Below are 25,402 nucleotides of genomic sequence, written 5' to 3' on the forward strand. Positions count from 1 at the left end.
AGCAAAGTAGAACATAAAACTTGAGATAAAGAAGCTTTAACTTAAATTCAGTCAAACAAAGAAAATCCATGTCTTGATGCAGTTTCATTGACTCAATTATTTTCAAAGATAGTTTTATTTCAGAAAAAGCTGTGAGTGAGGAGTTTGTTTCAGTCCAAATGAAAGCCGGATGTTGTCAGGAATCTTCGGGATGCTTTTAAGATGAAGGGACTTGTTCCATATTTTTGGAGCAGGTCTTTTGCTTGTTCTTGTAGAGCATCAGACATGGGAGAAGTCTTGCTGAGATGCAAGAGAACAAGGCAACATTCCACCACATCTGGGCGAGGAAACATCTGCAAGACCATAAATTTAAAGTTGTCATTTGCAATTCTTTGGATCCAGACTTGCCAACCCATTAGTCTCCTCATTAACTGCTAGTTATGTACCTTGATTGTGTTGGGAATGTTAGTCATCTCCTCTTGGAGTTTGGATATCTTTGAGGACAAAGAGAGAAACGTTTCCTGTTCTTCAGAACTGCAAACAAAGAAACGTCAAGAAAATAAGTCACAAAAAGGCCGAGCGCACCTGTTAAAACGTTCTGTTTGTACAAAATTAACCCTGTAAGACTGTCACGCTTGAAGTGCACCTTCAATTTAAAAGTCATTGCCTATCCATCTTTTTCCAGCTTATTAGAGATTGGAGTGCAGGTGTAACTGATCCAGAAGGAAAACTCAGACATATCTCCCTGCAGTAAAATAACTCATTCTGAGAATTCTGACCCTTGTCTAGGATGCCTGAAACATCAGCTCTTTCATTTGATACTGAAGAGAAGCGAGAGCATTCAGACTCACTGCATATGAAGTTCATTTCACCTTCTAAAGACTAGACAAGCAAATAATTATTTTTACCCGATCTTTGCTTACTGCACAAACAGCCTCGTTTATTCCTGCAGATGAGGACCTAATTGGTCTATCTCCTGCTCAAACCTGCTCAGAGGAGCCAACTAATAGTAATAAAAGCAGACAACTCTATTTATTCTTAAACTCACTAAATATTTGTACCATCACCGTTTGATAGGATTTTTTTTAAAAACGACAGTCTATAGGAATTAACGTCCAAGGAATTCATGCTGAAGGTAACTGGAAATGGTGCGTATTGCTCTGGATCATGGGCCTATTAGTTTTCAGACAGAATCTACCAGAACTACAACAAACATTGAATAAAAAAAAATTAAAAAAAGACTTATTTTTTTTTTAACACTGAGATTAGGTGATTACAATGTTATTTTAAGAACCTTTAATTTCAATGACAGTGAAAATAATGCAGTGAAGTTAATGAAACTAACCTCTGCGCTTCCTTAGCTGCTTCCTGCTGATCTGAGGATTGTGACTGACTGTCCGGTTGTCCTTGTCGGACTTGGCTGTGCTGTAGAACCATAGCGGACAGTCGCTCCTGGAGATCTCTTACAGATTTCTGAATAGCCTGACAGGCAGCATGGGGCTCAGACAGAAGCACAGACGGCTCAAAGTCAAGTTCTTTAGAGCTGCTGCTCCTTTTGCAGATGCTCTCCTCCAACTCCAGCGTTTCTGCAGTCGTCTCTTTGCTGTTTAACTCGTTCTCACCGTCTGAGCAGGTTCCATTTTTGACCTCCGAGTTCCTCCACCAGCACTCATACAGACGATGGTAACAAACAAACGCCTGCAGGCTGCTGGCTTCAGCTTCAAAGTGTTGGAGGGTTTTGGAATGCTTGCTGGAAAATATCCCGACATCACCTGAATGACAAATGGATTGCTTCATTACTATTTAGGAAAATCCCTGCAGACTGCTTTCAATCCGGCTTAAATAGAATCTTAAAGAAATGTTTTCTTTGCTTTGGGTGGGGTACCTTCGGGGAAGAGCAGCCGGCAGAACATTGCAGTGACACCAAAGTTTCCTGCCTCCCTGACCCAAGCCAAAGACTGCCACAGCTCTGCAATAAGCAGTTTATCATCGTTCTGTAACCAGCTGAGCAGGGAGCGAGTTAGATGGACTGACGAGTACAACAGGGCCTAAAGATGGGGACATGGACAAAAATAAAAAAAAAATCAGTCCATTTCCAGGTTTATGTTTAATTCTCTTTAGTCTTTTTTTTTGTTTTGTTTTACATGTACCTGTCTGAGAGGGATACTAGCACCCCGTGCTGGAGTCTCCACAGACTTCAGCTCTTGTAGAAGAACCTCAGTGCTCAAATCTCCAGCTGAGTTTGGGAAAACCTGAAACTCTTCGTCCCAGATGTCTCTCACTCTGTCCTGCAGGGTGTTGGAACCTTTTAGCGTTGCCCACGGATGACAAGAGACACAGGAAGTTGGGGAGTAGACGCCGGAGCCTGCAAGCGTTACAGACAACAGCTCCGCCACACACAAGTGGAGTCTGTGGGCCTGCAGAGCAGAGAGATTCAGATTAGATGCATCTATCAATTCTGTTTTAGAAGAGGATTCAAGCTATGACAGGTCCTGACCAGTAAGGGGCTCTGGGAGCTCAGGACCTCCTGTGCGCCAACCCAGTCCTGAGCAGCTGCAAGGTCTTTGGCGCATCTTAGCGTCAGTGACTGAGCCAGAACTTTCTCTCCAGAGATTCTTGCCACATCGGCTGCAGTCCTCAGGGACGGGACATCGTTTTTTTTGGAGATGACTTTGGCTGCATCGAAACTGCAGCCAGCAGCAAGGAAACTGAGACAAAAAAAGAGGCAGGAAAAAAAAATAGGTTATTGTCACAGTCCAAATTCTGAGTCTAGTTCTGTTGTTCTGGGTTCTGACCATTTAGCAGCAGAAGATAAATGTCCATCTTTCTCCAGCACAGCAGCCCAACACGTGTAAAGATCCCTCAACAGAGGGTCCTCTGCTGAAAGCCGGGCCTTTGCCAAAGCTATGGCTTCCCTGAGAAACAAACGGAAGGAACGCCCTGTTAGACAGGAGCTTAGCGGAACCATAAATTAAACAGCTTTAAAACAAAAGTCTTTACCAGGAATGCACTTCATTCTGATTTACAGTAGCTTTAAAAAAAAAAAAAAAACTGTCTAAACATTCATGTTATCTCTATCTTAGCAAAACACTATCTTTACATTTAAACCTTTTGAAAAAACAATCCAGCATTGTTCTTTCTGGACTCTGATGACTAATAGATGTGCTAAATTTTAACAGGTCCCGATAAAGTCTTTATTTTGACTTTAAGATCTTGAGTGGAGTTAAAATTTTAACATACATAATACCCTCCGGCCTGATCCCCTCCCTTGAGTAAAGAAAATCTCAGCTGTCCTCCATGCTCCACAGTCAGGACAGTGACCCATCTCTGAGATGATAAACACGATTCAGATGGTTGGAACTTTGACATAACTGGGAGTTCTAATTTATTGGTCCTAAACAAACTTCAGATGGATGCATCGGGTTAATATTTAGCTCAAACTTATCCACTTTTTTGTATTATGTTTGAAAGTAAAGTGTGTGCCAGCAAACCAACTGTTTCCAGCGAGCTCTGCCAGTTCCAGTACCATAAAAAGTGAGCAGCCAGAAACTTTTTGATGGTTAAAAAAAGAGCTTGGAGCTTGCTGAGAGTTTTAAGCTTAGAGTTGTGCCTCTATGGAGGGATGCACAGTGTTAATTGTGATTAAAGATTATTATTTTTTTTTTATTTACAAAGAACCAACAAATTCTGTCCAACAAAGTCTGTTCTAGTTAAGTGTGCAGCGTTGACTGGAGGCTCATCCACTAAAGCTACAACAAAAACACAAATAACTAAAAATAATTAATTTCTCAGCTCTTTAGGTCACTTGTTAATTTTAACAAACATGGAAAAACTAACCGGGTGATATCGTTTCTTACTTTTTTCCAAATCAAAATTAGCTTTCTCACCATAATTCAGAGTTAAAATGACATTTATGAAAATTAAAAAAATGTTAAATTCTCAGACAAATCTGTAAAATTTTGAGCATATTTACAGTAGAAAAAAAATCTACTGTAAATAAACTAATACAACTGAGCCCCTTATAACTGTCCTCTATGTAAAAACACTGGGAGACACAGACCTGTAGAGCTTGTTGGATCTGAGCAGGTCAACAGCTTCATACACCTTGTTGAGTGACAGTAGGTGGGATGCTGCCTTCAGGAACTGCTCCTGCAGACACAGCTGTTTGACAAAGGCCTCTACCGTACGGCGCCACACCTCAAAGCCAGCTGTGGGCAAGGGGAGAAACAGAGAGTTTCCCAAAGATAAAAACAGAAATAGAGAAACAAGAATACAGCAGGACCAACTCTGGATGCAAACTTGTTACCCATGGGAGCAATAGACAGCAGGTGGTCGTTCAGCTCTCCTTTTTCAGTGGCTAGCTGCAGCGCCCCCTGGAGGTCTCCGCTCCACAGCCGCAGATACGTGACAGAATCATAGTGGCCTGCCTCCACATGGCTCTCCTCTAAAGGAAAAATTTACAAAAAAAGGTAATTAAAACTTATAACAGGCTGAAGAGCAGCAGCTGGAGGGAAAAGAAACCTCACAAACCTTCAGCCTCAAACATCCGGTAAAGGGCTTCTCTGTCATGAAACAAACCCAGATGGATGTAATCTCCTTTGCCTGGGACACAGCCTGCAGGTGGCGCTGAAAGAACACACAAAAACTTAAATCAACAAGTGTAATTTCTAAGTTGCAAGTTGATGCAGATATACTGATATGATTTCCATCTGGATCAACACCTTTTGACTAAAAAGTTTAATGTATGTCACAAAAAAAAAGCTTCGTACTTGGTCAAGTTGCAGCCAAATATCTTCATGAGACAGACCAGTGCAAAGCAGCGTATAATTATGATCGGGAAGTTAATTATTTTGTATTCAGGCCTCATCCTCCTTTAAAACATCCAGTACATTTATTGGAATAAAATAGAAAATCCCTTTATGGTCCCACAATGGGGGAATTCTGGTGTTTACAGCAGCAAAAAGATTATAGAGAAAATGATCACACAAATATTAACCTTAGAAAAAAAACAAAAAAAAAAACAATTATCATTTGAATAATTTTGTAGAAATCCTTATTTAAAAACAATCAAATCTGGGCCCGAATCATGTAATGCTTCCATATACTGAGACGGGCCCAGCACTGAAAGGGGGGCAGAGTTTGAGAACAGTTTCTGTTTCTGTTTTTTTTTTTTTTTTATGGAGCTGCTGAGTCCAACAAATGAATGACTGACATTTCTGAAGCAAACATAATAACTATTTGAAAAGGTAAAATGTACAGCTCAAATATAAGAGTCACAATTTGATGAGCTGCACCAGATTGTAGCATAAGCCAATTCATATCTGCAGTCCCTTCTCACCATCGGAGTTTCTGACTGAAGCCAGAGTCACGCAGTCTTGCAGCAGCTCCTCTTTAGGCCTGTGGTCCATGGATGTACTGAGGGGCAGCATGGAGCGAGGCTTTTTCTTCTTCAGCAGATCTGATGAAGCATCAGAGAAGATATCATGAGATATTCACAAACTAAGGGCTGGTCTAATACTTGCATTAAACTGAGAAAAAAACCCATTAGAGGTTAATTTTTTACAAACTAGCAGTTAAAAATGATCTTTATTTCTTCATGTGTCTAAAGAGTTTAAATCACAGACCTGGTTTCTCTTTACTTTTTGCAGCAGAAGTAGGTTTCCTCTGCATCTCAGGAGCTGCTGAAAATAAAAGATGTATTTTTTCATATGCTATTAACTGAGACCTGCTTGCATTATCTAATATATTGTTACCTGCTGGAGAATCAAGGCTGTTTGCTGATATGACTTCTTCCTCTTCATCTTCAACAGATGGACCCTGCTCCATCGTCACCTTTCCTTCAGTCACTGCATCTCCGTTTAGCTTAGGCTCAACCGGTCCTCCGGATCCAGTGTTGTTCTTCTTTCTCTGCTTCTTCTCTTGTAGCAGAACCATCTTCTTCCCTGAGATTAAACCACAGCACAATCTTATATGAAGTGGTTTTACTGATATCATCCAGATGCCTATTTCGTGCCTACCTTTACCTTTAGGAGGCTTTGTGAACTCCTGCTCAGACACCCTCCACTCGTGAACCGTAAAGTCTTTCCCTCCAGTCCAAATCACATCTGGATCAACCGGAGACCAATCCACACACAGCAAATAACCAGTGTGGCCGCGGTAGTTGGAGATAGCTGCCTCCTCTTGGACATCCCACACCTACATAGAGGGACACAACACAATAGTCCACTGTAATGACTAGAAATGGATGGATCACTTTGGGAACATTTTATGTTGTTTCAGACTTTCTACATATCTTTAATTTTTAAGACTCAAATCTTTTATTCCCAGACTTTTTAACCCATATTTAAAGTATGGTGATGGATGTTTCTGTTTTAAGCTGCCATTTCTATAGAAACTAGGCCTCAAAGGCCAGAAAAGGTGACGAAACTGGATAAATGTGTGTCTGGATTACTAAAAGGAGTGGATTGATTACTGGACAAATGGCTAATCGATCAACACTCATATGGATAAAATTATGGATGAACTGACAGACAGAGGGCTTGCTTACAAAATTTGAGATGTGAGCTTTTATGACCAGAAGCATGGAGAACAGGTTTGATTGATTCAAGGTTTGATGGTGAATAAAGTTTGAAAATACATTTTAAGAAAGGAAAAATAGTTCATTTTTCCTGTAAAGTAATTACAGGATAATGTTTCCCTTTAACAACAACCCTTTCAGACACTTAGACAGGTATGGGGCATTGCAGTCTAACAAAGGAAGCCAAACAACCCCCATTCCAAAGGGGTGGACCCCTTCATCCGTTTCAATTTGCATGTTTTCAAAACAAACAAATGGTTTTGATGGGCTACTGTATAAAACCTTGAACCTAACGCTATTCCTGACATTTTGAATTGAAAAAGCTTCCTGGATGGGAAGCAAAAAGTCTAGTGGATTGTTTTTTAACTTTCTTTTTTTGGAATGACCATGACCTGGATGAATGAGAATCTTCACCAGCACCCGTAAAGTAACAGCATATCCTGTTACTATCCAGTTCCATTTTCATACAGACCTGAGCGGTGCCGTCGTACGAGGCAGTGACCAGTCGGCCGCTGTGGTGTGGACTCCAGGCCATGCCGGTGATTTTAGCCGTGTGCCCAGGCAGCCTACGATATGGCTCAGTCAGCAGCACTGGGCTCTCGGGGGGATTTTCTGTGGAAACAAACAAACAAAAAAAAGAAAGAAATCAAAATTTTCTACAAACGGAAAACTGATATCAAACAATGTCATAAAATCAGTGTCAAACTATTCTGACAACACTACTTAAAGTGTTGTTGTTGTTGTTAAGTAAAGAATATAAAATTAGCCACTCCAGTGAGCAGATTAAGAAAAAGGAGAACCTCATCAGAAAGGAAAAAAATATTTTTTATTGTGTTGTGTTGACAGATGTCAGCAAACTATTCAGCCCTGAAAAAAAGGGTTTGAGTTATCAGCAAAGGACAAGAAGGCTGAACTTAAAAGGGTAAACTTCATTTCATTCATTTGAAAATATTTCACTGAGACTCATATGTCCCAAGTGTCGTAAACAGTCATTTCACATTATCATACTGTTTAGCCAATCGGCAGTAGATCATCTCCCCGAACATAAATACCCAAAATGTTAAAGGTCACAGACTGAATGAGGCAGAGATGAGAAAGAAATTAAAGTAGTTAATCAGCAACTATAGCAACTGATAAACAGCATAATTATTATCCAGTTCAGCTCAAAGTTAGCAGATCCAGGAAATCTTACAGTTAAAGTAACAATCTACTTTTTTAGATACACACAGGGTTTGCTAGTTATTGAAGTAAAAGCTCAAATAATTTTCTTATTGTTTAGAAATAATTATTAAGTTATAAATTCAACCTGGGACACCATCTCTGGTAAGAATAGTCCGTAAAAAAAAAAGCTAGATGAAAAAGCATTTGGAATATTTTGGTATACCTGCAAATTCCTAAAAGATAAACTAGAAATGCAAAAGCATGGTATCATTATCATTGAATATCTATTTGAAACGGAGCAATGCATGGTTAGAATGTTTCTGATTAAATAAGAACATGCTCAAACCTAAGACAGTTTTGAGGTCGTGCACGTAGACGATGGCGTTACTGGAGCCTGAGGCCAGCAGGCAGTGGAGTTCAGGTGTAGAGCCATGGTCAGGGTGCCACTGTAACGTGTTGATGATCTTGTGGTGCTGCTGGATGCTGCACAGCAGCTTCAGACTTGGAGCCTGGTAAACATCGATGCTCCTGCAGAAGAGAGAAAAGGGTCGGACCTTCAGAAAGACTCGGGGAGAAAGAAATATGTGCTTTGACCACAAAGTGGGAGGTTCCTATGAAGGAACTTTGAAATGAGACTTGAAGTAAAGTGTTGCAGCAGCTCTGCTTGATCAAAAACCAACTATTAAAACAACTAAACTGATGCCACTTATTTGACTTTTTATATGCTGCACTGGAATCATATCAAGATATTTTGCTATACAATCAGCCACACACACAAAACTGATTTCTGGAATTAAAAAAGGAAGTGTGGGAACTCTTCATTGTTTTCCGTTCTATTTAGGCCTACTGTCGGTCATATTGCAACTTGATGACCAAAATTGGTCTAAACTTTCCTCTCTAGCTCAGTGAGTTGTTGATATTGCAGAATCAGAGTAAGGGTTAGTACAGCTAAGCAAAAAAAGATTGTTAGGACTATTTTACAGTAAAAAAAAAAAATAATAAAATAACACCAGGCTCATTAAAGGAGCTTGTGGTGAATGAAAAAGCAACAGACCAAAAATATTATTTAAAAAATATCATTAAAAAACAAAATGACTTAATCTAAACTATTACATTAAATAGGGTAAAAACACAAGCAACAAAATGTTAACTTTTTCAATTTGAGTCTCACAAAAGATGTAGGCTTTCACCACAAAATGTGGTTAATTGAAATAGTTCAAGAAAAAAAAAAAATCTTAAGGTGTAAAGGGTCTGGAGTTAAAGAGGACTGATTAAAACAAAAAGCAGTCACTGCACTAAATGAAGTTCTGGAGGGTCAAAAAAAAAAGAAAAAAAAAGAAATACCTGACCGTTGACTATGGTAACTTTATGGAAAGCTTTTTTTCAGAGGTGCTGATCTGTATCATCTAAGCTGCTTCACATTAGCAACAAGGATTCAGAAATCAGAGCAGAAAGTGATGTCAGCTCCTCAACAGTTCAGAGAGAACTGGTCTTCTTATTCTGTTCTTCCTGTATCTCAAGCTAAATTTGGACAAATTGAGGCTTGGAGGGTGAATAGATCATGTCACTCACCCATCCTCGTTGCCAATGGCGACAACCTTCCCATCCGGCTTCCAGCTGAGGTCTGTGTGTGGAGACAACTTGTGCTGTTGAGACGGAAAACAGGTTCAGTGGAAACAAGTCAGAATATGGACTCTTTTAAAACTTCCATGCTAAAAAAAATACATATATGTAAATATGTAAAATAGCAATGGTAAAATGGATTGTATAATTAAGCTTGCAATAGAGACACTTTATGCTCAAACTGCTTTACATTTTAGCATGGCCTCCCTGATAAGCCCCTCCCACACATCCCACCTGGATGTTGTTTGTGTCTCTGATAAGCTTGTCGATATCTGATGCCTCTCCGTTTAGCCTCCATGGGTCGTGCTGCAGGATCACACCTTCACCAGCACAGCTGTACAGACTGTAGCTCTGCTTTCCTTCAGCACCTGACAAAAACAGGTTTCAGACATAGAATCTCTTCCTAATGAGGAGCTGTGCTGTCGAAACTGGCATCAGGTTACAAGTATCAGGTGGTTTTATTATATTGTTAAGATGAGAAATAAATGATTGGCAGTGCAACAAAAGGGTTTGTCTCCTAATTACATGGAGAGCTTATTAAAAAACAGGCCTAAATTGGAAAGCAGCTTGACTTTAGCTCAGTTTATTTCTGAATTTATTTCACACCTATACAGGACTCTTTGCCAATTATGTAGGCTTAATATTTGATGTAGATATCTGCAGCTCCAGAAGCTTCTGAGAAAACAGCAGCTGTTCAATGGGAACTTACCAAATGACAGTGGAGGGACCAGGGGCCCCCAGGCCAATGTGTACACAGTCTTCCTGTGATAGGAGCTCGATATCTGAGGAGGCCTGTAGAGAACCAGAAATAACAGAATTAGAAAGACACAGTTGATGTCTAAATAGCCTGTCAGCTTTGAGAAGGAAAACCACTTTTTTATTTATTTCCACAGTTTGAAAAGAGAAGAAATTTGAAGTCTTAGCATAGAAAACGACTGAATCTAATCGACAAAATAGAGGTAACATGGAGCTCATGCCAGACTTGGCTCAAACCACTGAGGGATATAATGAATAGAAACTATAACACATGAGCTGCCTTATTGACTCAGCAGTAAGTCAAAAGCAATTAGGAGAAGGACAGCGATGGAGTGAATTTTACTAATCCTGGCACAGAGGATCTTACTTGCTGGAAAAGACGTCATAGATCCCAACTTTTCCATCATCGGTTCCAAAGGCCAAGGATCCCTCTTTTTGCGGGTGCCATGCCAGCTGCGATGAAACCAAAAATAAATTAAAATCTCACAGCAGAACTCCTGTTAAGACTGCATAGGGCCTGATCACAGAAACGACAAGAAGAACAGCAAAAAATAACAGGAAAAAAAAGGTAGAAAACATAAAAAACAACAAGAAACGATATCAGGAATAAATAAAGGAAGGACAGATGAAAAAGGGTGAAGAAAAGTAAATAAATGAGGACATGGGCATTCTTTTTTCATACCTATCCAGGCCTTGAAAACACTGGAATTCAATTTTAGCATTTTCCAGACATCATGTAAAGACATAATGATGGCATAACAAGCATAAACTACAAAGACTTCCAAAGAGCATATTGCAAAATAATGTCTCAATGTATTTCTAATAACAAGTACAGTGTCACCCATTCACATTCAGCATACTAAAAATACATTTGGCTCACAGAGCGGAGCAGACAGCTTAATTTTGTACTTTTAAGACTAAGCTTATAATAACATCCCTTTTTGATAGAGCTTATAGTGTCTTTTATCCTGAATCAGTTTTTACTAACTGGATGTGCTCGCTTTCGTCCTTTTGACTTAAAAACCTGCTCAGAGCTCACCTGCTAATCCGGTTCTTTCCTAGACAGAGCCACCGATGGAGCTTGTTTGCCATTACCTTCTTAAACTTAGAAAGCATTTATGGATCAGTGCTTCCATCTTCCCTTTGTGTGTCTGCATCTGTCTTCTCTACACACAGTCAGCCTCAGCAGAAAGCAGCTCAAACTGAGCATTTGCATTTCCCTAATATCATGGAGGCCTAATTTCTTTGGATTGTATTGTAGCAGATTATTTCTCAAGGTTTAGAGACTATAATTAGGCCTAGATGTTTTCATACTAGGAAAATCTCTGTTGTTGCTGTAGACAGAAGGGGAATAAAGAAAATTTGTCAGCCTAGCAAAGCAGAATGATTCTTACCGCTGTGACCTTCGACTTGATTCCCTGCCAAAAGGATCTGACATCATACTGGTTCTGGGTGCTCAGTGTGTTCCACACTCGAATCAAGTTGTCGCCGACGCCCAGCGCCAAACAGCCGACACCCACGGGGGAGAAGGTCAGGGTGTAGATGTGGCCCCCCAGGGTGGGAAGGGTCCAGCAGCAACTCAGAGAGTTCAGGTCCCAGCATTTAATCTGAGATGTTTCAAAAAGAAAACATCCGCTCTGTTACCCACCTGATGCTTCTGTGGTTTCAGGAGTGCAACTTCAGCATAACTCAAAGATAAAAACGCAGACTATAGTGCATGAGAAAGAAATATATTTCACATTTCTACAAGACAGCTGTTTCTAAATAAAGTGCAGCTCATGGTTATCCCTCAGAGTTTAGATCAAACAGCAACTTTTAAAGTTAGATTAGTTAGATTATCTTTATTGCATCACATTAGGACTGGGAAGGGGTTACTTTGAAAGGCTATTTCTTTAGCTGTTTTTTTACAATTAAATAATCTTTAAAACTATGAATGACCACACATTCCCTCATAGGCCTATATATATATATGATTCTAATGCAAAACTTGTTTAGTTTTTAGGTAAAAGCAGGTGACCCACCTCTCTGTCCATAGAAGTGCTGATCAGCAGTTCTTGGCCGTCCTGCAGCTGAACAGAACTCATGTTGAAAACGATCCGGCTGTGGTTCTGACCCTCGGAAGATGTTCCGAACAGACTCCACTTTTGCTTCCCAGTTTTGGTCAAATCCCACATCACCAACTCACCGCTGGACATATGAGAGATAGCATCAGCATTTTGGCTGAAAACTGCTTAAACGCTGTTCACTGAAGCCCTACAACATTAGATTTTAGTTTTCTTGCACAAACTACAATATTTCTATTTAAAATATTTTGGTGAACTACATGAAATCACGCGTTACTTAGTAACAGAGACAGTCCAACAGCATTACAGATAATCTAACATGCTTAATTGTAGGTAACAGTAGTTTTGATTTATTTCAAAGCAAGCTAGAGTATTTTAAAGGCTCAACTTGTAGTTTTTTTACATGATTAGACCTAACAGTTCCCGTCAAGTCTCAGGGAAGTTGAGTATCACTGTTTTTTTCTGGTTGTTTTGGTACGACTGAAAATTTGTATCTTTTTCACTAGCAAAAAATAAATAAATAAAAAATACTAATCAGAAAAAGTCTTCAGTGACCTGATGCTACCCAAATTTTTGCCAGTGCAAATATTTCTGTAACCTTCAATTTTAATAAAAGCATTTCTTCCCATAACATTTTTCCCATTGACTAATACTTAACTTTTTTTTTTTTTACTTTAAATTAATCTTTTCAGACTTAACCAGTGAATAAAAGGCTGGGAAACCTTACGGAGTATGATTTTAAGCTATAACAGAGTTTTTTTTCAATCAGAACTCTGAAAAATTATCATTCTATTTAGTTTTAAATGGGAGATCTATCTTCCTGATCAACAATATTCATCCCTGAGGAGTAGTTAGGTGTATTTTAATCTGAAAATTTTTACTCCCTGAATTTTTCAGCCCTCTGTAAGGAACTCTGAACCTGAAGCAGCTGGAAACGAGCTGCATCGCTCGTCCTTTCGGCCAGTGGACGTTGAGCCAGATCCTCTCTTTTACCCCAGGGTCAACAGCAGAGCCTCTTCTCTTAAGAAACGGCAGCTTTAGAGTCATCACGCCTGTTAGGAGAGAGTGGAAAACAAGGAGGACTCAGCAATCAGCTCTCTAAAGCGATCTATATATAGAGGAGCTGATGAAGGAACAGTCTTCCAAATAATTTCATTCTAGCCTTAAACTTGTAGAGAGATTTCTTAAACTATATACCCTTCCATTACAATTGAACAAAAAAAAAAAAAAAAATATAAAAAAAAAAAAAAGTTTTTTAATGAAATGCTCTCCCTCACCTTTTCCCTTGGCAGTGCTCCAGATCCTCACCGTCTGGTCTTTGCTCCCAGAAGCCAGATAGCAGCCGGATTCTTCTCCTGTTGAAACTCCATTGTTTGCTGATTCATACCACATAAGCATTAGATTTAAATCGAGGTCATATTTTTTTTTTTTTTAATAATACATATATACACATGTTTTAAGTTGACATGATAAAGTTACCTTCGTGTTCATCAGCTCTGGCGTAGAGGGCCTCCTCTCCAATCTGAGGGGACCATGCCAGCGAATGGATCTCGTTGTCATGCCCCCGCAGACGCTGCATCACCTCGCCTTTTTTACTTATGTCAATCAGCACGATCATCCCGTCTTTGTACCTGCGTTGGTTTGTTTATCATTACACAAGTTTCAAGGGAACCATTTCACTGGAACTTGTGATTATTTACCAATCATTCCCTAAACCATCTTTTGATAATCCTTGACTTTTCAGTTCTGCAACAAAATACCCAAATTAATAAAGAGTGACACCTTGATTAAACTCTTCTAAAAGGAGATGTTCTATGGATTATACAGCATTTTGGGGCAAATGTTAAAGTGGGTAAATATCCTAACTTTTTATTGTTAGGAAACTGCAACAGACTTAAATGTAGCTTTTTGTGATCACCTTTCGACATCTACTTAGGAGTCTTAGGCTACGTTCACACTGCAGGCCTTGATGCTCAATCCAAATTTTTGGAAAACAAAAATTTTTTGCACTACTGTTCACATTTCCAAATATATGCGTCTTGTTTGTGATCTCCGGTTTGAACTGAATTCATACAACCTAAGTGTCCTGCATGCGCAGCAGAGTACGCAATGACTTCACAAGCAAGCGTGCTCTGTGTTTATGGAAGTAAACATGGATGGTAGTGCTGGAGAACATTTGTTGATCATTCCCAACTTTAAAAAACTCAATCTTTCTAAAGTGGTTCAAGATAAATAATACTCTCTGCATCATCGTCCGCCATGGTTGTTGTTTTTCTTGCCACTTCTGCGTAACAAGAGGCAGAAGAGTGACCACTGTTGGGTATTAATGACATTCAGGTAGGATGGATTCAGCCTGGCTGTTTTCAGAAACTGGCCGCATTTGAAAAGATCCGTTTCGGATCAAATTCAGGACCACAGAGCCAAGCGGACTGGGTAACATTGGAAAAAAATTGGATCTGTGTTGTTCAGACTGTCATGAAAAAAATCAGATCGAGTTTGCATATGGGCAAAAAAAAAAAATCGGATTTGGGTCACTTCAGGCTGCAGTTTGAACGTAGCTTTTGTTAGTTCTGGAGGTTTGCAGTTCAATGAGTGGTAGTTAGCAAAGTCAGGAGACTACTACTACTCACCGATAAATGTTAGTCAGTTAACAAACAGCAATTAAACAATCAGAAATATTTAAACTAGTAACCTGGTATAAAGCCACAATCTTCCACCCTTAATTGTGGAGTAAAGTGATGTGGAATGATCCACCTACCCTACAGCCACAGACTTCCAGCTGTGAGGAGAGCAGGTCAGGCAGAAAATGGTCCTTGGCTCAGGGAAGAAGCTGGTCGTGTCGCCAGTGTGGAACCAGTGGCAAACCACCACTCCCTTTTCGTCACCCGATACCACCAGGTTTTTATCCACAGGGGACCAGTGCACTGCTGAGATGGGACTCTGATAAACACAAAACAACCCAATTTAATTCTGCCATGTGATCTAAAATTTTGCAGATAACTTATCTTAAACTATTAAAACAAAACATCAATCTACTATCCTGATTCAGCATAACATGGGCCAGAACAGACACTTAACTCATTCTGTTAGTGCAAAGCAGTCAGAATGATTCTAAACGTACCTGATGCGCCACATTCTTGCTGATCAAAGTCTTCTTGCTGGAGTCCCAGTAGATTATGCTGCCATCAGTGGAGGAGCTGACACAGATGTGACTCTGCTCAGGGTGCTGGCAGAAGGAAAATCCTGACACCAAATCTCTGTGGCCAGCAAGCTCACCTGCAAAACACAGAGCACTAAAGTACTGTTCACACAGACAAAGAACGAGGATGGAGACTTTAATCTGCAGTTTCCATATATTAAGAAAGAAAAATCATTAAGATGCTTCATAATATCCAGACCTGAACTCTAAATGTGCAGCTATTCAATTAAAAGCTACTAAAGTCACATTTTTATATAACATTCCCAGCCCTTTTCTGTTTTAGCATAAGTACAATCACTGACAATTTAACACTACATGAGCTACTAGCTTTCAGATCTAAAAATACAGCTTAAAACAATAAACTGATGACCAAGAGAAATATTCTGGTAAAAGTAATGAGAATGAGAGAAGACACCAAAGACATAGACCCTGTTTCAAAACAAAATGTTCCTGAGTTAAAGCATATCCATTGATGTAAAACTTTTGGAGGCAAGACAAAAAAAAAAAGTAAAAGAAAATGTAGAGAAATTGAATTACCATGGATACTGAGTTCGAAGACATAGTTTCTAACTTATTTTCTAAGTTCCAGAAAAAAAATATAATTAAAAACCTATTACTTTATGGTGTTATATGTCGTTGACAGTGTGCACAAGCTCACCTGTAACCCTGCATGAGGCAGCAGAGACCTCTATCAAGTAGATTACGTTTTTGGCACCGACTCCCAACAAACCGCTCCTGCTGACATCGCTGCAGCGCGAGTTGTACCAATTAGGGGAGGCGGGAAGTGTCCTCTCAGGCATGGCGCCTCAGAAACCTTGAATAAAGGTTTAATTTATTTTACTATTTAAGTCTGAGTAAATCAAAATAAACTCCTCACATGCTGCCTGTAGTCTTGCAGCTGTAACGTTAAAGAGCAGCGCGTTGTCGCAAAAATCCTGCCAAAGGTACGGAATCCTAATAGGGTCAAACCATAGATATCCATAATAATTTATTATGGATATCTATGGGTCAAACCGTACGACGTTTGCCTTTTTTTTAAAAACCCTGATTTAAAGTTGGAACCAATTTTTTTTTGTTTAAATAACAGCTGATGATGATATCAGGATAAACATGAAATTATTCGTTCTTATGAAAGTTTCTACTTTTACTTTAACAGATAAACACTGCTACCGTAAAGCGAACCGTGTTACGTCGTGAAGTTTTCCAATATGGCGGCTGCAATGACAGGTCGTGGTAAGGAACACCTATTTTAATAGTAAAAATAATAATAATAATAATAAATGTATGCATATTGCCAAGTCTCTTAAATGCTCACGTTTTTTGCAGGTGTCGCTTTCATTAGGAATATAGCTGGGTCGCTTCACTCGAGGTGAGAAAATATTAAGAACCTGTTAGCTGTAAAGCTAATGTCCGAGGACGAACTGCATAGGTTGCTATTTCTATACCATGTTGATGCAAACATACGAGTTTTGTCACCTTTTATAAAATATAAGGCTTTAACTTGTAGTAATACTGCCTGTTTACTTATTCATTTATCTCTGTTGCCTTGCAATATTTAAGTTTATAAATATATATGTTGTATTGTTTTTTACGTAAGAAAGAAATGTGGTGATTCCTACTTGAAAATGTAAATAATTTTATAATTAACTTTAACTACCTTTTTAAAATGGTGTTTAAAAATGTACCTGATTTTGTAGAACATAATCGTTTTACTGTTATTTTTGTCTATTCTAGCCCATTTTTGATATATTATTAGTAATAATAATAATAATAATAATAATAATAATAATAATAATAATAATTGAACTTTATTGATCTCATCTTGGAGAATTATATAAAAAAACAAAAAAATTACATTTATTTTTTGAGAAATTTACCTGCTATCATGGAGCAATTGGGGGTTAACGGTTGCTCAGAGATCCAGAGTGGAGGTCTGTGGGAGTGGGGCTCAAACTCGCAACCTCAGAATTCCAAGCTCTATGCCCTAACCTGTAGTTTGCTTTTAAATTTTAAAATAGTTAACACTTGTCTATCCCAAACCGATTTATTCTATGCTGTTTACAGATTCTTTTATTCATGTTAAACTTTACATCCATTTGATAAATTATACCAAATTTCATCTTAAAACAAATAAGCTTTACTTATCTAATATAGGTTATGTTCATATCTCCTACTTTATTTTCTTTTCAAGCTTGCATTGCATTTAGGACAATATTTGCAATCAGAAACCTTTGATATCAAGTCCACATACCTTTGAATGTTTAAACTTGTATGCTTTATTCTACTCTGAATAGGTTATTTTTTGATATACAGTATGAAACCTTAGATTTTCTGGGGAATCCATCCTGCTTTGGTTGCCTTGTCAGAACTGGCAACTTGTCAGTTATATTTGGTTGCTCAAACTAACCAATTATACATGTTAACATTTCGATCTATCCTTTAACTGAATAAATTAAGGCTTTATTTTACTGTTTTTAAGCCTCATACTAAAAGAAAAGGTTCTTAGGGTTGAAGCTCTTTGTGAGTTTTCATGATCCCAGAAGCCTTGGAAAAGTCAGTTGTATATTTTTAGCCAATTCCGGCCATGCTGAATTGTTCCTTTTCATCTTTCATCTCCATTGTTTCAGATTACCGACTCTGGGTGGTGCATCACAGCAGCTCTCATGCCTCCACACAAGCATTTCATTAAATTCCAAACACTGGGAGAAGAACAACCATAAAGTATATCCTCCTCAGCTGCAGGACGAGCCCCGCAGACCTGCAGTAAGTGTCTTCAGTAATTCTTATGAGACCTTGGATGAGTAAAAAAAAAAAAACTTGGCATCTCAACAACATTTTTCTAACTTGCTCTCTCTCTGCAGGAGGTTTATCACAGCAGGAGGCAGATAAAGTACAGCAAGGATAAGATGTGGTACTTGGCCAAAATGGTGAGGCTATCTGCCACGAGTTCAGTCCTTCCCATAAATTTTTTTTCTACTCTCGTTTGGAATCCCTACAAAAACTGCTGAAAACTTACAGGAGCTAAAATGGCATATTGCAAAAAGTAAAGTTTTTCTTTGTTAAAAGAATAATTTGTACAATTTTTGTATTAAATACTTAAAATTTGTCCCAAAAAATGTATCCACTACAATTTGATTGTTTACATTTATACAAAAATTGAGTAAGAAATATGTTGACTTATCAAAATCGTATATAAAACATGAACAGTTTTACAATTTCACATCAAAGGTGTTAAAAAGTTTAGATTTATTTTCCCTTTTCAGCTTTTAGTTTTTTGCTTCATCTTTTAAAAGTATATTGTGTTTATTGTTTGAAAATTTGGATATAGCGACCCATAATTATAAGGAAACATTCACCACCATCTGATGCAGTTTTTTTCCTTACAGATCCGGGGGATGAGCATCGACGAAGCTATTGCACAGCTGGAATTCAATGACAAGAAAGGAGCAAAGATCATGAAAGAGGTTCGCTGCTGCATGATAACTGATCCATATTTTACTTATTGAGTTTTGTTTTTACAGTTTCCCCCTGCCTTAAGTTTTGTCAAACGTGTGCATGAAAGCTGCTGTTTGCCTGTTTCAGGTTCTTCTTGAAGCTCAAGAGATGGCGGTCAAGAACCACAATGTAGAGTATAAATCCAACCTCTATGTAGGTGAGTATCTGCAAACAGTAATGCATCAAAATACTAATTTAGTAAACAACAGCCAACAGAGGTCCAATTGATTTGTGATTGATTCACATATAGACAAATGGTTGAAATGTTAATGGTCAGACTCACTTGCTGCCTTTGTGTCTAGAATAAATTTATGAAGCCTGGATTAGCTATGAGTTTAATCAACATCTGCTTAGATTTCTTCTTTAGTTTTGGATACTTTAGTGGGAAAAGGAATAATTCTGTATTCTTTAATTGTGTTTCTTTTCCTTCAGCTGAGTCATTCTCGGGCAAAGGCAAATACCTAAAGAGGATCCGCTACCATGGCAGAGGCATGTTTGGCATCATGGACAAAGTTTATTGCCACTACTTTGTGAAGCTGGTTGAGGGTGTGCCACCCAAACCAGAGCAGAGTACTAGCTTTGATCAAGCCAAAGAGTATGTCCAAAGCTTGAAGAACCGGACCATCATCCACAGCCTTTAGAACACTATTGTTTTTGTGTCGTTTGATATTTGTAAATAATTTAAAATAAAACAAAAAGAAAAGTTTTTGCTTGCTTATTTTCCCAGAGTTGAGTTTTTATAGAAAGCATTGCCGTTTATTTAATTATAATTTTTTAAATTATTTTTCAGTCAGACTAGGTGGGTTCTCTCCTGTATCCCTGCACTAGATTTGAGCTTTTAATCTTTGTGAAAAGTCTGTAATGTGTAGCCATTAGATATAATGGAGGATTAATTGTACTTGGATCTGATTCTTAATTGCTCATTAAAGGTGCCTGCAGTCAACACCACAGGGTTACTCTGGGCAATTCAAAAGACTAACCAGGGTTAGTCAGGAAAACTATGAGGTTTAAATTGGATTGTTTCCTGGGCTGAAAATCAGATCCATGGCTTGAAATACATTTGCCCCTTTCTGGTGTCAAATCTTGAGTGGGTGAGATCACATGCAGAAAACCAGGAGTGTCATGCTGCCAGATGGGAAATAACTACGATCTGCTCCCATTTCAACTTTACATTTTGTTCAGGATTCAGAGGTTACTACAGATAATATTTTGAAACTGTTGGGGAAACTAAAGCTATGTGAAGAAAATCTACAGAAGAATACAGTCTTTAACGTCTGTTTCTCTCCCAAAACTGCAAGAACTACAAGAACAGGGCAGGAACAAACATCCAGGAAATTGACAGTGAACTGAATATAAACTGGACACTAGTAACAATATTTACAGGATCCATCAGAACAGACTGCCGATGAGGCTGAGATCTTTTTCAATGGAAGGGGTGCTATTAAATGCCATTCATGACTGGTGGCATCAGATGTTTTCCATTCTTTAGTCGATTGGAGCGATAGCTTCTATAACACCGGGAGGTGGATCAGGCTTTAGATAACGGGAAGGCTGCTCTGTCATGGGATGCCCGGTTAAGTCAGTGCAGCTGGTTGGAGATAACTGTTAGACTTTATAACCATCATTGCTCTTGTCCAATTTTAACTTTTATTTTTACATCTTTGCTGTCAATTGGGGAGTATTTCTATTTTATAAAATCATTTTAACCTAGTTAGTTGCATATTTTATGTATACAGTTTTTGATAACCACAATGTATTTTTTCACTTTTTCCCTTGCTACTTAAAAGGCTTGAATTAGCCAACTGTGGTATAAGGATTGTTTTATCCTACCCTAGCTTATTTTTTTTTTTTTAAAGTGGTAATACTCTCCTAGCCATGGGAGTGAGATACTTCTCCATTCTTGTGGAGAGTACATAGGCCTAACACTTGATAAGAATATTCTATATTTATTCTATACAGTCCACTTGAAGTGATTTATTTTCATATTACTAAAATAACAGGGAACCCTGGAGACATAATTCTGGAAGACATGGAATTTTTCAGGAAAGAAAATGCTTTTTGTGCTTGTCTTCCGCTGCTTATCTTGCTTTAGGGCATCAGACTAAAACAGAAAAGGAGATTTTTTTATTTTTTTTTAAATGATAGATTGTTCTTCGTCAATAGAATCTCAGACTTCATCAAATAGTTCCAATGGATAAATTTGTAAATAGAAAAATAATTGATCTTATTTGATATCTGTGATCCTCTTACAATGAAAACTTTTAGAAAACCCATACACATATATGCATATATACATATGTTTACATGTTATAAAAATAAACAACATTAATAACAAACTAAAACCACCCAACAGAAGATTTTGTGAACAAATCGGAAGATTTTCGAGAGGGAAAAGGATGAAGCAATACCTTATCCAATCATGTCCCTATATTATTCTACAAGTTCTTGTATGTATGGGTTACAATTTAAACTACCGGTAGTTAAATTGTAACCCATACATACATATGTGTATGCATGCACAGTAATATGCATGTGGCCACAATATAGACACATATCAAAATACCAGCAAATACAGATTACTCAATCCTCTCCTCTTCTTCCTTCCTTCCTTCCTTCCTTCCTTCCTTCCTTCCTTCCTTCCTTCCTTTAGATAGAAAATTTTGACTCAATATGACTGTATGATCTAGTTGAATTGTAAAGTGCCTCGAGATGACGTGTTGTGAATTGGCGCTGTATAAATAAACTGAATTGAATTGAACCTGCCTCGGTCATATTAGGGTTGAAACGCCATAAATAAGACAGACAAAATTGGATCAAGTATACCTTCCATAGATGGAAGCAGATAATCTAAATGTGACCGTAGTAATAATGAAATATCTGGTGAGAAATTTGAAATGTTTTTGTAGTTTAAAATAAAAATGTAAATCAAACTGTGACAGTTATACATCATGAAGAGGAGAGTGCACACAATTATTGTTCTGCCTTCATGGTGTCCCTCCTCCAACTGCAGCACATTTACAGGCATTAAAAAAAAAACACAAACATCCCACTGCAGCTCTGTTTTTGGAGCTTGCTTTGATCCGACAGGCGTAAATAGAGTCTGAAGTGTGTGCCAGTTCCTCTGTCACTGTTTCACCCTGATGGGTTTGGTGGTTCTGTCAGTGTGACAGCAGTCAGCACTACTCCTCCTCTGAGTCCAAACCTGTCAGGATCACTGATCGTCAGCCCGTCACTTTAACCAAAGCTCTGTGAGAAACAAGCTCCGGGATGTTCTTTATTAAACACAATGTTTATTAAAAAAATAAACACAATGTTTAATTATTGGGCATGGTTAGATTTCACAAAAAAATAATTTAAACTGTAAAAAGCTTACTCCATGGTTATAAAAGCAAAATGTAACTTTTTAGACTCCTAATTTTGTTTGCTTGACTTATTTCCTATGGAATTAGCATGTTAGATGTGCTATCCACCTGCTTTACTTGGCTGATGTAAAATGTAATCACTATCTTGTCAATAAAATATAACTTTATCAAAGACATGAATTTTATCTTTCCAGGGAAATTAAATTTCTTGAATATTTTCTTAGAAACAATAACATAAATAAAAATAAGGGTTTCTCTTCCAGTGATATGACAGTAATAAAAAAGGGAAGAATAATATCTGATATTTTACAAGGTAATTATACGCCTGAGTAGCAAAAAAAAAAAAATGTTACAGAAATCTACTCCCAGAACCAAACTAGGAGAAGCAGCTTTTCATTGTTATTCTCACCTAATGCGGAATAAAATTTCAAAAAATCTGTAAAATCTTTGAAAACCTAATTTGCTTGAATTATAGATGGAAAACATATTTGTTTAGAGTGTTTTTTGGCTGTACTATCCAAACCTGATTAGTTATTATTTTTTGTCCAACTTTCCTTAATTTTTAATAATTCATTTAATGTTTTTTATTATTATTATCCTGAATTAAGTATTTGTGGGGACGTCAGTGGTGTCAGATGTAGGAGTCTGCCCTGAAATTGAAGTGTTGACAATTCAAGCCGGCTTTTAGTGTCTTTGTGTCCGTGGGCAAGACACTTCACCTGCATTGCCTACTGATGGTGGTCAGAGGGCCCGGTGGCGCCAGTGTACGGCAGCCTCGATTCTGTCAGTGAGCTCCAGGGCAGCTGTGGCTATAATGTAGCTTGGCACCATCAGTGTGTGTGGGTGATTGAGTAAATGATTGAATGTAGTGTAAAACACTTTGTAGAAGTCTCCTGACTTGAAAAAGCACTATATAAGTATAGGCCATTTACCATTTTATTAATTATGCTTTCAAATTATTTGTGTTGCTTTTTTGCCACTGCAATGTACTCTTCTATTTCTTCTCATATACAGCACTTTGAATTGTCACACTACCGAAATGTAAAGTGAAATAAATTTGATTTGTACTGGTTAAAATCATAAAACACTGCAGGCCAACTGAAAAGGAATGGCAAACAATATGTGAGTAAATCATCAGGATTTTAGGACTGGTTTACATTATTGCCCCTCACTGTGGCATCTCCTGGAGCAGCTGAAAGAACCCACGCACTTGAATATTTATGAACTTACTGAACACTTGAAGGGGTTGATCTGTGTGGACTGTGTTGTTTGGATTTTGAAAAAGAAAGAAAATATCCTACCCTATCCAGCATGTCTGTTTTAAATTGATTTAAAAAAAAATCAGTATTGGTGTAACAATTTATTAAGATATCTAATTTTAAAGAATACTGATTACTGTTCATCTTTATTTATCTTAATGTAATATGATTTTGGAAAAACAAAGTAACTGTTTCTGGTATTAACTTAATAATATTTAGTTATTTTAGCACATAAAAAAAATTAGCACGGTAGCATTATTTTTTTCAGTGTATATCATTGGGGCTTTATAGCCTGGTTCCTTTATTGTGTTTAAAAGCAGATTGAAAGCCACCAATATCAATCAAAAGAAAGAATAGAAACATTTTAGATATAAAACATGTTTAAGAACGATAATACTAGTTTTGCAATTCCCTCCTTGTTTTAAATTTAATGAGTTTTCACTTGGATAGTCATCCTGCATCTGCCAATGTCCTGTTGCAGTTTCAGTCTTCTGCCACCAAAAATTGGGACAGTAGGAGCAGACAGAGGGAGCCAGATCATCAGAAGGACCTTGTTCAGCTACCTCGGTCAGCAAGTGGAGAAGGTTTCAGGACCCCTTTTCCACCTTGTTCAGGCAAAGGTTTGCAGCAGCTGCCATGGAGGCATCTCAGAAAAAGAAAACAAATTGCATCAAATACAAACATAGCAGGGTGAATCTCCAGAGATTCTTGAGGAGTTTCAGCAACAGAGCCAGCCTTCCTAATTACCTTGTTAAGCTTTTTTAAGTAATTTACTCTAATACTGTTACCCCAGCAGGAAGTGTTGCAGCTCAAAGTCCAAGCAGTTTATTTTTATAACTACATGCACAGTGACTCAGTTTAACGGTTAAATTTCACCCTTCCCTTAAAAAGAGTGACTGTACCACCCACAGACTTATTTGAGAGGTTGTTCACCTTAAATAATGGATAAAATTTAACTCTTCATAAATTAAGCAGTTAATTGATATCTGATTTAACATTACATTAAGATGATGTAATGATCAGAATAGATGGACCCAGAATTCAAACCTGACAACCAGTATGAAAGCTTAACACAGTTTATTGCAACAAAACTACTGCAGGTGGTGTCAGCAACTAGGGCATGAACCTCATCTTGTAGTCCTCAGTTGAAGAAGAGGCACAAAGTTAGGTTTGAGTCAGCAAAAAGCACTGAAGTGGCTGTCACTGGTCAGGAGGTCCCAGAGAATAACTCCAGCCGAGCTACGATGGTCCTTGGTCAGGTAGAGGGTCAGAACCATGAAGACAATAGTAGGCATGAGGAACAGGAGGAAAAACCAGAATCCATAGTTGGGAAAGAAGTCCATGGTCAGATAACAATGTAGCACCAGAGGGAAATCCAGGACAAGGTCAAGAAGCAGTTCCAGGTTAGGCAAAGGGCAGGCAGACAAACAGATCAAGGTCAGACAGAACAGGCAGGCAATCAGGTCAGGCAGGAGTCAAAATAGATCTCATCAATGGTTCAAAATAATCTGGCACTGATGTTTGGTCTGAAGGCTGGTTATGTACTGATAGGTGCAGGTGGATCAGATGAAGGAGAAATGAGAATGTGGCGGAGCTGAGCAGGTGTGTCTTGTGAGGAATTGGACCAGGATCAGTGCTGAGATTATGACAGATGATGTGCAGACTTCCACATTTCTGCTTCCCAAATACTCTAGAATACATTTTAACCTTGTTTCATTTGCAATACTATTTTTTTTTTGTGTTTATATCTGTCCATCTTAACAATAATGGTTTTCCACTTTATGGGTTTTGTTTGGCATTATTTCAAGAATGTTTCTTAAGCAGTAAAAGCAGTTTGCCACTTCTGATTTTACTGGCATTGAATCTAAATTCATTCAACTCTTGCAAATCTTTTTTGGGATTTTGTTTGTTTAGTAAAAGTTATTACC

General features: G+C 38.1%; 2 protein-coding genes across 2 annotated transcripts; one reads left to right on the plus strand and one right to left on the minus strand.

The window, feature by feature from the left end:
- Positions 1–13: 13 nt before the first annotated feature.
- On the minus strand, positions 14–16,265 carry gemin5 (gem nuclear organelle associated protein 5). The gene is made up of 28 exons (XM_015398836.1): positions 16,017–16,265; positions 15,281–15,435; positions 14,918–15,099; positions 13,639–13,790; positions 13,437–13,535; positions 13,079–13,211; positions 12,118–12,283; positions 11,491–11,703; positions 10,464–10,549; positions 10,050–10,132; positions 9,575–9,708; positions 9,290–9,363; positions 8,064–8,245; positions 7,029–7,168; positions 6,003–6,174; positions 5,733–5,921; positions 5,604–5,660; positions 5,318–5,437; positions 4,510–4,605; positions 4,286–4,423; positions 4,040–4,187; positions 2,775–2,894; positions 2,477–2,687; positions 2,130–2,396; positions 1,865–2,027; positions 1,325–1,751; positions 426–513; positions 14–332 (listed from the first exon to the last, which is right to left on the minus strand). The coding sequence occupies exons 1-28, from the start codon at positions 16,156–16,158 to the stop codon at positions 150–152; spliced, it is 4,320 nt and encodes a 1,439-aa protein (XP_015254322.1). The 5' UTR covers positions 16,159–16,265; the 3' UTR covers positions 14–149.
- Positions 16,266–16,524: 259 nt separating this feature from the next.
- Positions 16,525–19,532, plus strand: mrpl22 (mitochondrial ribosomal protein L22). The gene is made up of 7 exons (XM_015398832.1): positions 16,525–16,591; positions 16,685–16,727; positions 17,986–18,121; positions 18,220–18,285; positions 18,745–18,822; positions 18,941–19,010; positions 19,286–19,532. Exons 1-7 carry the CDS (start codon positions 16,567–16,569, stop codon positions 19,492–19,494), a joined length of 627 nt encoding a protein of 208 aa, XP_015254318.1. The 5' UTR covers positions 16,525–16,566; the 3' UTR covers positions 19,495–19,532.
- Positions 19,533–25,402: the final 5,870 nt, after the last annotated feature.

The sequence above is a fragment of the Cyprinodon variegatus genome, unplaced genomic scaffold (assembly GCF_000732505.1).
Source record: "Cyprinodon variegatus isolate N-32 unplaced genomic scaffold, C_variegatus-1.0 Scaffold965, whole genome shotgun sequence".
Lineage (NCBI taxonomy): Eukaryota > Metazoa > Chordata > Actinopteri > Cyprinodontiformes > Cyprinodontidae > Cyprinodon > Cyprinodon variegatus.

What these genes read in the sequence shown, in the direction of transcription:
- gemin5 (XM_015398836.1), bottom strand. Translation starts at nt 16,158, where the DNA reads ATGCCTGAGAGGACACTTCCCGCCTCCCCTAATTGGTACAACTCGCGC. An exon ending in CTCGTTTCCAGCTGCTTCAG is followed by an intron (nt 12,284 to 13,078) that starts GTTCAGAGTTCC and finishes TCATATGTCCAG; the next exon opens with CGGTGAGTTGGTGATGTGGG. An exon ending in ACATTCCCAACACAATCAAG is followed by an intron (nt 333 to 425) that starts GTACATAACTAG and finishes ATGGTCTTGCAG; the next exon opens with ATGTTTCCTCGCCCAGATGT.
- mrpl22 (XM_015398832.1), top strand. Translation starts at nt 16,567, where the DNA reads ATGGCGGCTGCAATGACAGGTCGTG. An exon ending in GCTGGGTCGCTTCACTCGAG is followed by an intron (nt 16,728 to 17,985) that starts GTGAGAAAATAT and finishes CCATTGTTTCAG; the next exon opens with ATTACCGACTCTGGGTGGTG. An exon ending in GAGCAAAGATCATGAAAGAG is followed by an intron (nt 18,823 to 18,940) that starts GTTCGCTGCTGC and finishes TGCCTGTTTCAG; the next exon opens with GTTCTTCTTGAAGCTCAAGA.